General features: G+C 44.8%; 3 protein-coding genes across 4 annotated transcripts in view; 2 read left to right on the top strand and 1 right to left on the bottom strand.

The window, feature by feature from the left end:
• si:dkey-70p6.1 (uncharacterized protein LOC570575 homolog) overlaps nt 1–3891 on the bottom strand; it is a 15431-nt gene extending 11540 nt beyond the window's left edge. Inside the window, exon 1 of one of the 2 annotated variants that reach the window (XM_060054308.1) lies at nt 3774–3891. The gene's annotated coding sequence lies outside the window, so the exon portion shown is untranslated. Of the gene's footprint in view, nt 1–3476 lie in introns of both variants that reach the window. The other variant, XM_060054238.1, reaches the window with a different exon arrangement.
• An 820-nt stretch (nt 3892–4711) lies between these two features.
• On the top strand, nt 4712–8047 carry nkain5 (sodium/potassium transporting ATPase interacting 5). The gene is made up of 7 exons (XM_060053914.1): nt 4712–4974; nt 5601–5738; nt 5910–5990; nt 6606–6803; nt 6997–7057; nt 7279–7354; nt 7480–8047. The coding sequence occupies exons 1-6, from the start codon at nt 4921–4923 to the stop codon at nt 7332–7334; spliced, it is 588 nt and encodes a 195-aa protein (XP_059909897.1). The 5' UTR covers nt 4712–4920; the 3' UTR covers nt 7335–7354; nt 7480–8047.
• Nucleotides 8048–8218: 171 nt separating this feature from the next.
• ythdf1 (YTH N6-methyladenosine RNA binding protein F1) lies at nt 8219–13851 on the top strand. Its single transcript, XM_060053794.1, has 6 exons — nt 8219–8614; nt 9069–9096; nt 9587–9681; nt 10033–11676; nt 11836–11880; nt 12008–13851. Exons 1-6 carry the CDS (start codon nt 8585–8587, stop codon nt 12032–12034), a joined length of 1869 nt encoding a protein of 622 aa, XP_059909777.1. The 5' UTR covers nt 8219–8584; the 3' UTR covers nt 12035–13851.
• Nucleotides 13852–16035: the final 2184 nt, after the last annotated feature.

Below are 16035 nucleotides of genomic sequence, written 5' to 3'. Positions count from 1 at the left end.
AGGGACGCCGCGGCGGGGCCCGGCTAGCCAGCCGATTGGTCCTCCCCGGGCCCCGCCGCGGTGATAATGCAGCCCCAGGAGGAAACGGGCCCTCAGCTCCACGCTGGCCTTCACTTCCCCCTCGGCCTAACAAAGCTCTCCCTTCTCCAGGAGGCAGGGAGCGGACCCCCCGGCCCGGCGGCCGCAGCCCCTCAGTGCACTACAGGGTCTGGGAACACGAGCAGAAAGCTGCCTCCCCTCACCACACACCTTCCCGCCTGCCCGCCGGCCCGCCCTGTCCGGCTGCTACCCAGGCAGCGCACCGTCTATCACAGAGGGCTACCGCTACGGCTAGCCCGCTAGCAGGACACAGGAGAGGAGCCGAGGAGGGTAAAATGGGGTTTAGTGTATCAGGACCGGGGATAGTGAGCCGTGCTCCCCATTGTAATGCTGGAGTAATTAAAGCTGGCCAGCGGTCTCTCCCTCTAGTCCTCCTCTCTAGTCCTCCTCTCTAGTCCTCCTCTCTAGTCCTCCTCCTCTCTAATCCTCCTCTCTAATCCTCCTCTCTAGTCCTCCTCTCTAGTCCTCCTCCTCTCTAGTCCTCCTCTCTAGTCCTCCTCCTCTCTAGTCCTCCTCTCTAGTCCTCCTCCTCCCTAGTCCTCCTCTCTAGTCCTCCTCCTCTCTAGCCCTCCTCTCTAGTCCTCCTTTCCTCTAGTCCTCCTCTCTAGTCCTCCTCTCTAGTCCTCCTCCTCTCTAGTCCTCCTCTCTAGTCCTCCTCTCTAGTCCTCCTCTCTAGTCCTCCTCCTCTCTAGTCCTCCTCTCTAGTCCTCCTCTCTAGTCCTCCTCCTCTCTAGTCCTCCTCCTCTCTAGTCCTCCTCTCTAGTCCTCCTCTCTAGTCCTCCTCCTCTCTAGTCCTCCTCCTCTCTAGTCCTCCTCTCTAGTCCTCCTCTCTAGTCCTCCTCTCCTCTAGCCCTCCTCTCTAGTCCTCCTCTCCTCTAGCCCTCCTCTCTAGTCCTCCTCTCTAGTCCTCCTCTCTAGTCCTCCTCTCCTCTAGCCCTCCTCTCTAGTCCTCCTCTCTAGTCCTCCTCTCTAGTCCTCCTCTCTAGTCCTCCTCCTCTCTAGTCCTCCTCTCTAGTCCTCCTCTCTAGTCCTCCTCTCTAGTCCTCCTCTCCTCTAGTCCTCCTCTCCTCTCCTCTCGTGTCCGTGGGAGAGGAGAGGACTGCAGTACGTGTGAAATATGAAATATTTTGTCTTGTTAAGAGGAATGTTGTATGGTGTGCATTGCAATAGGATCCCCTCCTTATGACAGACATGTGAATGAAATGCATCTGACGTAAGGAATGAAGTGCATTCTCTTCAGGATATTCACGGTTCACGGTCGTCAGCCCACAGTGTGAGGGGTGTGGAGAGAGGAGTCAGGATTGGATTGAACACCTTGATATATTTTCGTGTATTTTTGGAACACATATCAAAAACGACCCTGTTGTTGTGCGTATGTTCCCCCTTGGTGGGTTTGTGTTTGGACATGTGTGCGCATGTGCTGTGCTGTGCGTCGATAATTAAAAAATAAACACAATGGCTCTACCAATAACACAACACCTAGCTATATCTTCAACCAAATATCACCCTCGTTATAATCACCACAAAATAATCAATAAAGGATGACATATTAAGCGCTGTACTGAGCAGGACGACCCTTCTATGAAGACAATCGATTTAGGAAACTCTAAATTGGTTGCTTGAGGGAAAGACACAGCATTTCAGAGTGCATCCCATCTAAGCATAGTACTGTTGGTATTTCTAACAATTTCCACATGTGTAGTATTAATATCATAATTTGCCCCGACATGTGGTAAAGACCCAGATCCCCATGTTCTTATAAACCACCTGGTCGTGCAAATCTACCCATCCTCAGTGTGACACCAATAACAGTCTGTGTGTGTGTGTGTGTGTGTGTGTGTGTGTGTGTGTGTGTGTGTGTGTGTGTGTGTGTGTGTGTGTGTGTGTGTGTGTGTGTGTGTGTGTGTGTGTGTGTGTGTGTGTGCGTGTGTGTGCGTATGTGTGTGTGTGTGTGTGTGCGTGAAAGAAGAGGGGCAGAGAGGGAGAGGGAGTGAGTGAGAGAGAGAGAGGGAGTGAGTGAGAGAGAGAGAGGGAGAGAGAGAGAGAGAGAGAGAGAGAGAGAGAGAGAGAGAGACAGAGGGATAGAGTGGGGGGAGCTGTTATTGTGTGAGAATGTGAATTAGGTCAAATGTTTGCTTGCAACAAAGATTAACCATGCCCGTGAGATGAGGAATGGTGTAGCCTGTGTGCAATAGGGTTAAACAGCCTATGCAACAGTGAATCCTAATAAATAGAATGTCATGCCCTTGTTTAATTATTTAATTTGCTGCTTTCTTTCAGCACCAGTGACAAAAACCGAGACACTATAACATGCTTATCAATTAACTGGATTCCACTGCTCTACACCCTTTGGTCAATTCTATCTCACATGGTAGCAACACAAAAAGAGGTGATTGGATAGGTGAGCGTGCACAAACTGGCGATGGGGTGGCGATGGATCGATCCGCCTCATATGGACCCAAGATAAACAGCCATTAATTATATCAGAGTTAATGATACGGATACATTTGGCCTGGCTCGCCGTACATGTATCTGTGCTTTAATATGTCTTCGATAACATAGTCGGTTCAAGCTGCAGTGGCACTATAAGACAACAGGTTCGCAACCAAAAAAAAAAAAAAAAGATTTGTAATCGGTTGACTGACAGCCACGTCAATTGTAAACCGAAAAGAACGCCCGTGGAAACCGTCTTAGTCGGCCTAGTCATTAAAAGCCATAAGCACAGGGAAATCTCCCTTGATGCAGTGTCTTGTAAGGCGATGTGTTTTAATCAGGGCTCGGGGCACGATTTTTTATTTTATTTATAATCATCAAAGCATTTCCGATTAATTTCAAGATCAAAGTGAAATGTAAGCGCCGTCCCTGAGGTCAGATGGCAAGTTGACGACAAAGGCAGTTCCCTACACCCCCTAATAGAGAGAGAGGGGGGGGGGCACGGACCTTAATGGGAGGGTAAGGTGGGTCTCACGTTAATAATCCGGTCGATTCAGCGTCGACCAGGACATAGGTACCATCGATCAGCCTTGACGGGATCCGCAGGCTGCGTCTCGCGTTCAGCTGGTCCCAAACTCACTGACCAAATGATGATTATCACCCCCAAATAATCCCCCCAAATCGATGCAGTAACGTTAAGGTGGGTGCGCACGTGTCGGTGTAAAATGTACGACCGCTGGAGACGGGAATGAGTGCCAACACAAAGAAAATGGGCAATGCAACGTATAGAAGGGCTCCATGAAGGATATCACCTGATCCATATCCACCCCGTTCCATTATCTTGATTCATACGCTAAATATATATATAACGGGAAATACAGATCCCCATTCTGTCAAACCGAGTCGGGCATGGAGCAATGCGCTAGGAGGATTTCTGTACTCACTCAGATCAGAGCTGCAGGAGGCGCGACGGAGCGCTGCGTTTACTTTGCTGGGTTCCTTTAATTTGGGTTGCTTCCACTCGTACCACGCACTCTCCGCAAGCATAATCAATCAAAAATGTGAACTCTGGTGTCGTGCGTTTCAGAAACGAAGAATGCAGCATATTGAGTCTGTCATTCTTCCACAGCCCGGCGTGTCACCCCAATGCGTCGTATCCACGAGTCCACGTTTTGCGCGACAAACGCAGAGAAGAAATATAAACATTTGAGTTCCTGTATTATGACAATTGTCTGAATTACCTCCACATTTCAGGCCCCCTCCATCTCTGCACGCAGCCCCTCGGCTCACGATAGTTCCATGTGACAGCGATGGCTGGAGACCCCCAATTATGAATTTCGTCTTTTGAATGTGGCCCCCCCCTTCGGCTGGTTTTGGAAGTGCTGGTTGTTGGACCATGAATGGGATGAGTGGTTCGCTGTCACACACTAGTGGTCTACTACGTCTTGTGAATAGTCTCAGACATATCCATTTGATTATGATTGTGGTGTAAAGTAAATACCATTGAAATACATCATGTTATGTATGCATAATAGCCTGCCTATTCTATATATATATATATTAGATATCAACAAAATAGGCTTTTAATTCCTAATTAATTCCTTAATAAATGCCAGAAGTTTGTAACAGCCTTAATCTTCTGATTAAACATTTATGGATAACTTTTTAAGATGATGTGCACAAATTGCAACGTGTTATCTATTTCGATTTTTCAAATGAACGCACAGCACGAAAGAAAGTCTATAGGTCTAGGTTAGGAATATGTTTGAGGTGCACTTTATGAATGAATAATCAAGACTGTTGTGATATTATGATTATTATTATTATAAATAGGCCTAACAGCTGTATTATTTTACAGTAATGCCACACATAGTAAATCCACGAACTTAAATAGAAAGATTTTTCTGTCGACACTCTAAATGTGTAAACATCATAGACTGTATACAATAGAAGAAACAAGATAGGAGCGGCTTGTTTGTGCCCATCTTGGCTGACCCATCATGGATGTAGGCATGTTATAAGAACATATCTCTGCATTGCTCAACAACGTCCCCTATAGGCCTATTGTTAGCGTTGCAGCGTGTCCACTACCTAGGCTATCAGGTCGGGAGGCGCGCCGTGTGGGAACAGCATCTGTGCAGCTGTGCCGCCCCTCCCCCCCCCCCCCCCCCCCCCCCCCCCCCCCCCTACGTGTGGTTGTAACACAAGCAGACGTGTTGTTCCTCCCAATAAACGGAACAAAGTGAACGCTGCTGCGTCCCCACACGCCTGGCGATGGACTTGAGCCTCACAGGTGTCTAAGTGCATTTTTTTTTAATTCATTCCTTGCTCCTGATTATTCTTATACTAAGAATTATTGAGCCGAAGTGACTGCGAAAGAAGGAGAAGATGGAGTGCTGTTCGGGACGATGCACGCTGGTCTTTCTCTTCACTCTGCAATTGGTGAGAATATGCTCTTTCTCTCTCTCTCTCTTTCTTGCTCTTTATCTCTCTCACTCTAAATACACGTTTCTTCTTCTTAATTATGAAATGATTAAAGTATTATTCGTTTTGTTTTAGTCTGTTTTGACCACCAGATGCTGTGTATCGTTGTGGTTGAATCACGACACTGCTTTAATTTCAGCAGTTCATTGGCTTTCGTTGGGTAGCCTCTGACACTCATGCGTTTCTCTGCTTGTTTACATGTTTTTTTGAGTGAATGTGTGACGACTGCCTTTTATGCATTATATTAATATTTTTAACTTGAATGGTTGATCTGGTTCTCTTCCATTCAGTTAGTTGAACAACAGTTGGGTAGTGACCGACGTAGGGTCAAACCGTCTTTATGAAAAGGGGCAAAATGAATAAGGCTACTGCTTCACATTTGTTAAAAACATAACAATGAGGACTGCAGGCACTTTGTTCTCGTTTTCCCACCCTACCCCCCACTCTTACGAACTGCTTGTATTGAAAGGCTTTGAATTGACGGTCATGGCAACTGGGAGGAGGATGCACTTTGGGATAAATTAAGTATTTTCTCCCCAAAATTCACTCTTCAAGTTTCTTAACTCTACTTTTTTATCTACCAGGTCACTGCAGTGGAGAGGCAAGTGTTTGACTTCCTGGGCTTTCAGTGGGCACCGATTATGATCAACTTCTTACAGATAATCGTGGTTATCCTGGGTCTCTTTGGTACCATCCAGTATAGACCACGATACGTTGTTTTGGTGAGAAAACTTAATTTAATTCGGACTCATTTTACATTTCTAGGAGTCAATTCAATTTCTAAGAACTATACCAACAAGACAACTGCAAATTGCATATTTAATCACACAAAAGGCAAGGGTTCCACCACAAACCCTATATGTTGATGCTTATTTCAATCTTTATCTTTCCAGTACCTGGTCTGGACGCTGTTGTGGGTTGGCTGGAATGTTCTAGTAAGCTGTCTTTACCTGGACTTGGGGGGGCTTTCAAAGGTAGGTCTAATGGCAATGCATATGGCTGATAATTAGAGAGTCACACAACCTAGGCTAAATAATTACCACCTGCTTCCTGTTGCCAGGGCTTCAAGTCCCTGTCTTATGGGTCACCTACAAAGTTAATTTGCCGAACATTTCCATGAATATATTTTAGTATTGAAAGGTTTTGGAATGTTTTCACATTTGGAGAGGGAACAGCTCATTGTACCAGTAAAATAGATTTTTTTACTGTGTTTTGTACATGCTTTCCCCATTCAGTATTTGACAGTTGTCTACATTTTATTGATTGTAATATCAATCAAAATATCTATGTTGTGACATTCAATTCAAAAACATTATTTCTGATATTTTAGAATATCTCCTTGTGTTTTCCCACTGCTGCTCTTCTTCATCTCCTCTTCCTGCTCCTCCGCGCTTATACCGAATCCTCTGGGCTCCTTCTCTGGCTCCTTCTCGGGGTCCCTCTACCTTCCATTGAATCCTCTGGGCTCCTTCTCTGGCTCCTTCTCGGGGTCCCTCTACCTTCCATTGAATCCTCTGCGAGCAGCACCGCTCGTTTGAACTGCACCAAGTCAGCGATTGAGCAGCCAATGACGCGCAGTGTAATTGCAGGACAGCGACATACTGTCGCTGGGAATGTCCTCCCAGCAGTCCTGGTGGAGGGACAACGGGCCCGGGTGTGAGGGCAGGGACCTACCTTCCCCAGCATGGCAGAGCCAGGAAAACCCAGAGCTGGTTACCGTTCTGAGCTGCTGGCTGGAACACCAATATATAGAGGTTCTGCACTGCATCATACAGCTGGTTCTATCAGTGAGTGTTCCCACTTCACACATGTGGCACCGTGAAGGCTATTCCCACTTTTACAATGCATGAAAAGAGTTGTATGGTATAATATTATTTTGAATTAAGGGATTAAGATGCTATATGCAAATAAATATTATTAAATAATGAGCATACAATTATCTCAAATGCATACGATTGAATTTGTTCTTTTTTTTTACAGCTCCTGGGATTTACATATGCCTGTTATGTGGCCAATACTTTGTCACATGAGGATGACAGCTGTGAGTCTATATCCTGATTTTTACCCCACATGCTTTTATCTGGGAAACGTGCATGCTTCGTTCCCTCTCTGCATGTAGTCATCATAATAATTTTCTTCTGATTAGCAACAAAAGAAACCTAAAACACAAAAATGCGTTCTCTAACCACCACAAGGACATTGCTGAACAGTGACACCATGCTGGCTTTGTGTTGACATTTCTTTTTCTCCTCCATATTTTAGTTGATTTCATGGGTGAAATTCATCACCCATCTAAATCCCCGGATTTGTTCTTCTAATACAAAGAAGTGATAGGCAGGTACTACAGAATGCAGTCAAAAAACTGTTTGTTTCAAGTTTCCAGTTTCAAAAGTCTGATGATATTATTAATGTAATGCATATCTTTGATTGTAATTTATATTCATTTACTTTCTTAATCTATAGATAACATGTACGATACAAAAAGAAGCAACTCGAAGAAGTTATGGAGCAATAGGATGAAACGAAGGAAACGTGCTGGAGAACTTAATCACAACCAATAACTGTTTGTTTGTAATAAGTCCTTAATTAGTATTGATATTTGATGCGTTTGTAATGCACACATCTTATGATATCCGACCTGTTTCAACATTAGGTGTATATCACAGTGATGCATGCTTTAACAAATAGAGCAGCAACTGTATCTTTTTTGTGTATCTGTACTGTACATTAAGTACACATTTATGTTGGTGTGTGTGTGTGTGTGTGTGTGTGTGTGTGTGTGTGTGTGTGTGTGTGTGTGTGTGTGTGTGTGTGTGTGTGTGTGTGTGTGTGGTGTGGTGTGGTGTGGTGTGGTGTGGTGTGGTGTGGTGTGTGTGTGTGTGTCTGGGTGCGTGTGTTCATAAGAGTGAGGGGATAAAAAAAAAATGTGAACACAAAATAACCTACCTCGTATTTAGTTCGTAAATGTTGGTGAATATTTATTTGTAGTTTGACGAATAAAGGTGACCATACTATTGACAGTTCAAGACAATTCGATACTTGTTATATGCTTTTACTATAAACACACAAACATGATCTCACGTAGACTTTCCTAAAAGCCGTTTCACCAATTTCTCAAACAAATTTAAAGAAAATAGGTTATTGGACTTTCAGGGCCAGTGGGGCCTGTGAAGCGTCGAGGCCCCTGCGTCACTGACGTCACTTCCGTCCACCAGATCCCGGATGAGGCTGCCATTGGGGGAAGTGCAAAGTGCCACCGGAGCTGGATTTTGACGGTGTGGGGTTTACAGCGTATTGAAACCCCACTGAATTGATGCCGACAAGGGACCCCTCACTGTCATCGGACTGATCCTAAGTTCGATCTGATCCACGTCACAAAAACTGTCAACATCGTAACGCAGAACCGTACCCTAGCGCAGCTAACTAGCTAGCCAACTAGTGCAGCTAACTGTCTAACTGTTAGCAAACTAACGCGTACTCCGCTAGCGGAGGGACTGGACGATAAACGTAGTTTTGGAGGAAATACGTCTTGCAAAGCATCCCTTCTTGTTTACCTTTCGATTGACGAATGATGTCTGCCGCAAGCATTGACCCCCAGGTAAGGAATTAAAACAAGCATACAACCCGGGCCCTGGATTTTCCCCGGGAAGTGGGGTGTGCATCCTGGACTCAGATGATGCGATGATGCCATTTATGCCAGGCTAACCACCCTGCCTGCTTCTGGACGATTTTGTAGATAGGTCGGCTTAATAGCAACGAAACATCGAAGCACAGTGCTCACCTGGGATGTTAACGTGGTTGTACTTGTGTGAATAAATCATGTATTGCATAGTGAATCAGGAGATCATTGCACTGAATGAGCTGATGGCATCTTGTGTCTTAATGTTTACTCGAACATAAATGTACAATGAATGAACTGGGCCTCCTCATTTGCCAGGAGGTCCAGCGATGCGCAGCACTTTAATAAAGCTTATAATCACCGGTGAATGAATAACAGCACATTAACGGTTACCGTTTTTTCCTTTTCACGGTATGTCAATATCGCCATCAAGTCATCAAAAGGACAGGATGCTAGTAAAGGTGAGGAAACAAGATGCTATGCCAAATATCTTCTTGAATGGATGTTGGATTGATTAATTTCAGAATTTTGTATTTTTCTATAACTGATTGGTTGTTTTAATTCAATTCCATCCAACCGCACATCGAGGCTTCAGTTGAAGTACATTGAGGTTGACGTTTTATACTATGTAATAGGATGTTTACCACAATTTATTCAATATGCATTACTGTTTTCACTAAGAAAGGGTTGGTTATTTGTTGGGAGTGCAGATTGCCAAAACAGTTGTTGACTAGGAAACGTTAGGTTTATTATTTTACAGCATTATATATTTATTATGATTACAGTATTGCCATTTTTACTATTTGCATAATATTTGTTGGTGGAGTAGCAATGAATAATAGTGTCATAAACTTATTGGCTGGTTAAAAGCAGTGTTATGAATTGGACATGACTTCATATATTACTTAGTATCATTACTAATTCATATGTTGAATAATGATTCAATTTCAGCCTTTCCTGTGTCGGTACAAAATGGCTCAATGCATCAAAAGGATACAGTCCATGACAATGACTTTGAGCCCTATCTCACCGGCCAGTCAAATCAGGTGAGGAACTTTGTTGTCGTCTGCTATTTCTTATACCATCTCTTATAGGGTTTCCTGTTTGCGATGCTTCTTGGCATTACTGTAAGTCGCTTTGAACAAAAGCAACTTACAGTAGTGTCTAATAGATGTCACATTGATGCACTGTGGTGGATCTGTGTATTAGAGATACGTCAATGTTTGTAGTTCTAGGTTGAGGGACAGCACTTGGTTGTATGCATATTGGTATTTTGGATTGTCAAAAAATGCAATTTTGATAGATGACTCTTAACTAAATCGACCGGCGCCTTCGATGCAAAATGTTTTTACTCCAGTGGAAGCGAATTGTTGAGACCTATTCTCCTTCTTTTCCAGAATAACAGCTATCAATCCATGACCGACCCGTACCTGTCCAGCTACTACGCCCCGTCTATTGGTTTCCCCTACCCTCTCAGTGAGGCGCCGTGGTCCACAGGAGGGGACCCCCCCATCCCCTACCTTACTCCCTATGCCCCCCTCAGCAACGGAGACCACCATTTCATGCATGACACTGTGTTTGGTCAGCCGGGGGGGTTAGGGAGCAGCATCTATCCACATAGGTTTAACTTTTTTCCAGAGAACCCTGCCTTTTCAGCCTGGGGCACCAGTGGGTCTCAGGGCCAGCAGACTCAGAGCTCAGCCTATGGGGGGAGCTACAGCTACCCACCCAGCTCCCTAGGGGGCACGCTAGTCCCCGATGGACAGACAGGCTTCCACAGTGACACGCTCAGTAAGGCTCCGGGCATGAATAGCCTGGAGCAGGGCATGCTGGGGTTAAAAATAGGAGGCGATGTGACAGGAAGTGGCTCTGGTGTAAAGAGCGTCGGCTCCGTGATTGGTGGCGGCGGAAATGTAGCTGCTGCTGTTGCCACGGGCAACGGTGGCACATCAATTGGAATGCCCCCTCCCAAGCCCACATCGTGGGCTGCCATCGCCAGTAAGCCTGCCAAGATGCAGCAGCTCAAGACCAAGACTAAGCCTGGCATGCCCATGGCCGGTGGAATACTGCCTCCGCCGCCTATCAAACACACTATGGAAATGGATACGTGGGATAATAAGGGGACTGTTTCCAAAGTGCCCCCTCCTTTGCCCCCCCACCACCAGCATCAGCACCAGCCGCAGCAGCTTCACTCCCACGCCCACCTTTCCCACGGCCTGCCCCCGCCCCCCCAGCAGTCCGTCCACTCGGCCCCGTCCCTCGTGCAGCAGATGGCCATGCAGGGTCCTCACCCCCCCCCTCCCCCGCAGTCGTACCAGAACCACAACGCGGTGCCGCCGCCCCAGACCCGCTGGGTGGCCCCGCGCAATCGGAACCCGGGCTACGGGTGCGGTAGTCTGGACAACAGCGGCTCCTCCGGCGGCGGGGGAATGGGTAACGGGGGCGGAGGGGTCGGGGGCGCGCCCCCCCGGTCGGGCCCCGGGCTGGACTCCCACCCCGTGCTGGAGAAGCTGCGAGCGGCCCACAGCTATAACCCCAAGGACTTTGAGTGGAACCTGAAGAACGGCCGCGTGTTCATCATCAAGAGCTACTCCGAGGACGACATCCACCGCTCCATCAAGTACTCCATCTGGTGCAGCACGGAGCACGGCAACAAACGGCTGGACTCGGCCTTCAGAGCTATGAACGCTAAGGGCCCCGTCTACCTGCTGTTCAGCGTCAACGGCAGCGGGCACTTCTGCGGCGTGGCGGAGATGCGCTCGCCGGTGGACTACGGCACCAGCGCCGGCGTGTGGGCGCAGGACAAGTGGAAGGGCAAGTTCGACGTGGACTGGCTGTTTGTGAAGGACGTGCCCAACAGCCAGCTGCGCCACATCCGCCTGGAGAACAACGACAACAAGCCGGTGACCAACTCGCGGGACACCCAGGAGGTGCCCCTCGAGAAGGCCAAGCAGGTGCTCAAGATCATCGCCACCTACAAACACACCACCTCCATCTTCGACGACTTCTCCCACTACGAGAAGAAGCAGGAGGAGGAAGAGGTGGGCAGGACGGTGATCTTAACGTCATCATTCACTTTAAGAATGACAATAATAATTTCTATGTGTATGAAAAGCATTGCTGGATCCAGTTACAACCAATCTATGAGTGTTTTGGTTCTGGAGATGTTGGAAACCATTTTGTTTTGTGTTCTTCCACAGAGCTACGAGCCCCCTCCGATGCAGAGCCGCCCCCGGCTCGATCAGGTATGTTCCACTATTCTGATTGATTGATTTTATTAGTCATGCTATGACTTATTTGGATGCCTTGGATCATTGGTGTTTTTGAAGCATCAATCTCCTGATGTCTATTTTATTCCTATGCCTCATCCAGGATCGCCAGAATCGAAGTAAACAGTAGAAGACTGCTCCTTTAAAGGTGGATCCATACTTCTGCTTGGATGGACTTGATGATGTTTCGATTAAAGAAGAGAAGACCCTCCCTCCACCACCACCACCACCACCACCACACACTTGGTTTTAGTGTCTTTGGCCAATGACAAGCATTAAGCCACTTTGATCATGGTTCTTAGTTTTCAAGATGTGTGCAGCCGGGATGAAGCCAGTTCACGAGTCCCACCAATCAAATCAGTTCAGCGTTTTTTGTTTTGTTTAACTCCTTGTGTTTTTGCCTTCTAGACCTTGATCTGCAATATGAAACCTTACATTCTCAATTAATATTAAGTAACAGTTATCTGCACGTCTCTTGAAAATCTCTTATCATGCTGCTGATTTTGTGTGCGTGCGTGTGCGTGCGTGCGTGTGTGCTTGCATGGAGAAAAGTGCTAATGTTGGGTGTTCCTAAGAGTGAACAACACTTATTCAGAAATGTCTTTATGATTCTGGCCAGTTTATATTCATGTACGACAAACAATTTCTGATATCTGTACACTCTGTTGCGGGATTTTCTTAGGATTTGTGAAGTGTGTCTGGCTCAAAAAGTTGCACGTGCGTACAAATGATCTTGTGAAACGGTTGAGACATGAGAAGACATGAAGGTTAAAGAGTTACTCTGACTTTGTCACTTGGCCAATTACTGTTTGGACAAACTATCCACGGAGGAGAGAAAACATGCCATTCATTTTATTTTTTCCAGAGCCTTAACATTTCTTTTCAACACTAGTGTTATAAAAAAATGCAATGTTTGCTGTACTGTACCTCAAGTTATACAGCGAGAGATTCAGGGAATAGATATTGTTTAGAGATAACACACCCTCTAAGGACTTCCCTTATTTTAATTTTATTTATAAGGTAGAAATACAAACATTGTTTCGGTTCTTATTGAATATAAAGTATGCTTTTAATGTCCTCATTATCCATAATACGATAGCTGTTTCTTTTATGTTCTTCCCTGGCATTCCTGCCGGGCTGTCTGGTGTGCTAACGTATATTTCTGGGGACAATGTAGCATGTTCTGCTTTTATAGCTAGGCCTGTCACCTTGTTTTGTCGTTATGTTTGTTCTTTCTTAACATTATTAACGTTTCTATAACCCTTCCACATCTTCCTCAGAAGAATTTAAGCTTTAATGTACCGGCCATGCTAATTGAGTATGTCTCAAAAGTTAATGTTACTGATTTATTGTTAGTGTATGAGTAACCAGAGAGTAGTCTATATGGTATACGTGCGTGACTTATTTTTCTTTACTTTTTTCCGGGTCTCGCTTGCTTGTGTATTCGTATGCGTGTTCGTATGCGAGCGTGAAAGACAGATGTATGTTATTGAGGAATCTTGAGGAGTTATATAATGGTAACAAAATATTAAAAGAAAAATGTTTTAAGTCCCCCTCTTCCCCCCCACCCCTCCCCCAAACAATTAAATCTACATTGTATAAAAGCTCACTATCACATTCTTAGATTTGATCATGGTCATTATTAAAAGTATACTTATCTGTTATATGTATTATTTGCTTGGTTCCTTTGCTAAATGTGTATATGTATAGAACAACAAGCAAAGATATATTCATCACTGTGTCATCGACATCCTTGGTATTTTATAGTCTCTGTAGGTCGTGACAAGTGACATACATGAAGTTTCCCACGGGATTTTGGTCAGATTTCTTCATGAAATAACTTTTAACCGTATGAATCGTCCGGTAGTTGAATCCTTAATTGATGGTTTGAATCATATAAGTGAAAATTCATCACATTAACAAGAATATTAAAGAGTCATTTATTGAGGTGTTGTTACTGTTGCCTGAAGCACCCCTGACCTCTGCAGAATGAGTCAAATAACATAAAGGGGTACAGTTTGGGTCCGAATGGCCCACCTCTACCTCGTTCAAAAACACAATAGGCTTTAACTGCAAATGACACGTCAATTATCTATCCTATTGCACTGAATGAATCATGTCAACGCAAACTGGGGATAGGGAATCTATACCTTTGACTTTAACATCTTATTGGTCAATTACATGACGTAGTTATGTAATTGTATCACATCATAAATAATGGTATGTCCATTTAAAGCCCTATAGGCCAAATTTCAATGTAGACACATAATATATAATTTTAACCTTCAAGTCAACTGTCCAGCCTGTATATACAATTATTTATTTAAGTCAAATCTATGTCCATTAAAAGATTGACCTGTTACAATCTGAGACATGCATGCATGCAACCAAAAAAACAAGGTAGGCCTACTGCAGCCTACTGCTATTATTTAAACGAGTCCAGCATTATGCAGAGAGAGCTGTGGGGTAATGATAATGACATCATTTATCAAACATCCTCGAAATAACCCAGTATCCAATTTATAATGAGGTAAAAGCCTTGTTTAAATTGAGTGCAGTCGATCGTGGTCATTGAGTGCGGTCCATATGCTGGCGGTCGTTGACAATGCCGCAGAGGACCCCTCTCTTGGCATTCACCGCGTGCCTTAATTGTATTGGGTATTAAATCAAGGTCCGCTGTGAACACAAGGAGTGGCAATCCCTTCCGTTGTATTCAATGCCGTAGTAGAACACTTTCCAAGACGATGTAAAAGACGGGGAGCATCGCAGTGGACCACATCTTCCCAGGGATGTGAGTGGAAACCGAATGCGCTAGAGTAGAGCCAGCTAGAGCCCAAACACATGCTAACACTAAACGTGCATGGAGGCTTTCACCACGCTTTCTTCGCCAATACCCCAACCACGTCCGGTGTTTTATCTGAGTTAGACTACAGGTTAAAAAAATAGGATATTCAGTCAACATATCGGATAATGGATTCGTACATATTTCTATCCCCCCCCCAAAAAAAACACCGAGTGTTTGTAGTCGTATCTCCGATGTCCCCAATTCTATCCGACGGCGCATGCGCCCTCGTGCCACAGTCCGGAATGACAACAGCATGTTTGAAGATGTGTGAAGAAGGTGTGACTACCAGAGCAATACACTGCTAAGGGTTGTAACTGTGTTGTTATTTACTTGTAAATTCATCGTCAATAATAGCATTCAATTAAGACGACAGAGCTGCCTTGGGTTCATTATTCACCGGAACAGGGAGGATAACAGCCCTCCTAAGAGCGAAGAGAGACAAAGCCCGTTTCAGTGATTCCGCTTCTGATTGAAGCACATTGAAGCTCTTATTGCTAAAGGCCTGTAAATGATAAGATGATTTGCAAATTTGGAAGTCGAGAGGACATTTCTGGCTACAGAAGTTTGATTGTACGCCCCTTCTCATAGAAAAAATCAATAAGTGGACGACACGTAATACATCATTATGCGACATGTAGTCACCCCTTCCAGCCCCATGTCTTGGGCCTATAGAAGGTGTGTTTAACAGTTTGGATTTGATGGCAATGTCGGTATGTTCCCCTAGGACGCTGTCGGCTAGCGCTGACCATGGTGCTAACGAAGACGCCCCTCACTGAGGCCTACCGCCAGCGGCCGTGGGTTGAAGGTGGCAAAAATGATAAGAATCAACAGAAATATCAAGTGATTTGAAGTCAGATTGGTTAGATACGCACGCTGGCAGCCACAGAGACACAGACACACAATTGAATCCGGATTTTCATCTATTCCTATAATAGTTTGGTTGCCAGGTGACTACATTTAGGTGCACCTCGCAGTTGGGTATGTACAAAGTTTTATTGCATTTTCTTGTTGTTATATACTTACTCATTCAGAATCAAGACGATGCAACTTTGGCACCATAGACCATTTTGATTTATGAACTTGAAAAGTATACACAAAGGTAAAATAAGCAAAATGTCAAATATGTAATAATATATATATATAAAGGAAATTGATTAATTTAGCTCTAGATATTTTGACCTGGACAAATTGAAGGTTATAGTACACATTGTAATGATTGAACTAAGAGTTATTACACTAACATTTTACAGAAAAAACTGTATGCATTAAAAAACTTTAATGTATAA

Source organism: Gadus macrocephalus, chromosome 1 (assembly GCF_031168955.1).
Source record: "Gadus macrocephalus chromosome 1, ASM3116895v1".
Lineage (NCBI taxonomy): Eukaryota > Metazoa > Chordata > Actinopteri > Gadiformes > Gadidae > Gadus > Gadus macrocephalus.
This window is presented reverse-complemented; position numbering and strand designations above follow the sequence as displayed.

What these genes read in the sequence shown, in the direction of transcription:
- nkain5 (XM_060053914.1), top strand. Translation starts at nt 4,921, where the DNA reads ATGGAGTGCTGTTCGGGACGATGCACGCTGGTCTTTCTCTTCACTCTG. An exon ending in GACCACGATACGTTGTTTTG is followed by an intron (nt 5,739 to 5,909) that starts GTGAGAAAACTT and finishes TTATCTTTCCAG; the next exon opens with TACCTGGTCTGGACGCTGTT. An exon ending in TCATACAGCTGGTTCTATCA is followed by an intron (nt 6,804 to 6,996) that starts GTGAGTGTTCCC and finishes TTTTTTTTACAG; the next exon opens with CTCCTGGGATTTACATATGC.
- ythdf1 (XM_060053794.1), top strand. Translation starts at nt 8,585, where the DNA reads ATGATGTCTGCCGCAAGCATTGACCCCCAG. An exon ending in CCGCAAGCATTGACCCCCAG is followed by an intron (nt 8,615 to 9,068) that starts GTAAGGAATTAA and finishes ATCGCCATCAAG; the next exon opens with TCATCAAAAGGACAGGATGC. An exon ending in GCCGCCCCCGGCTCGATCAG is followed by an intron (nt 11,881 to 12,007) that starts GTATGTTCCACT and finishes TGCCTCATCCAG; the next exon opens with GATCGCCAGAATCGAAGTAA.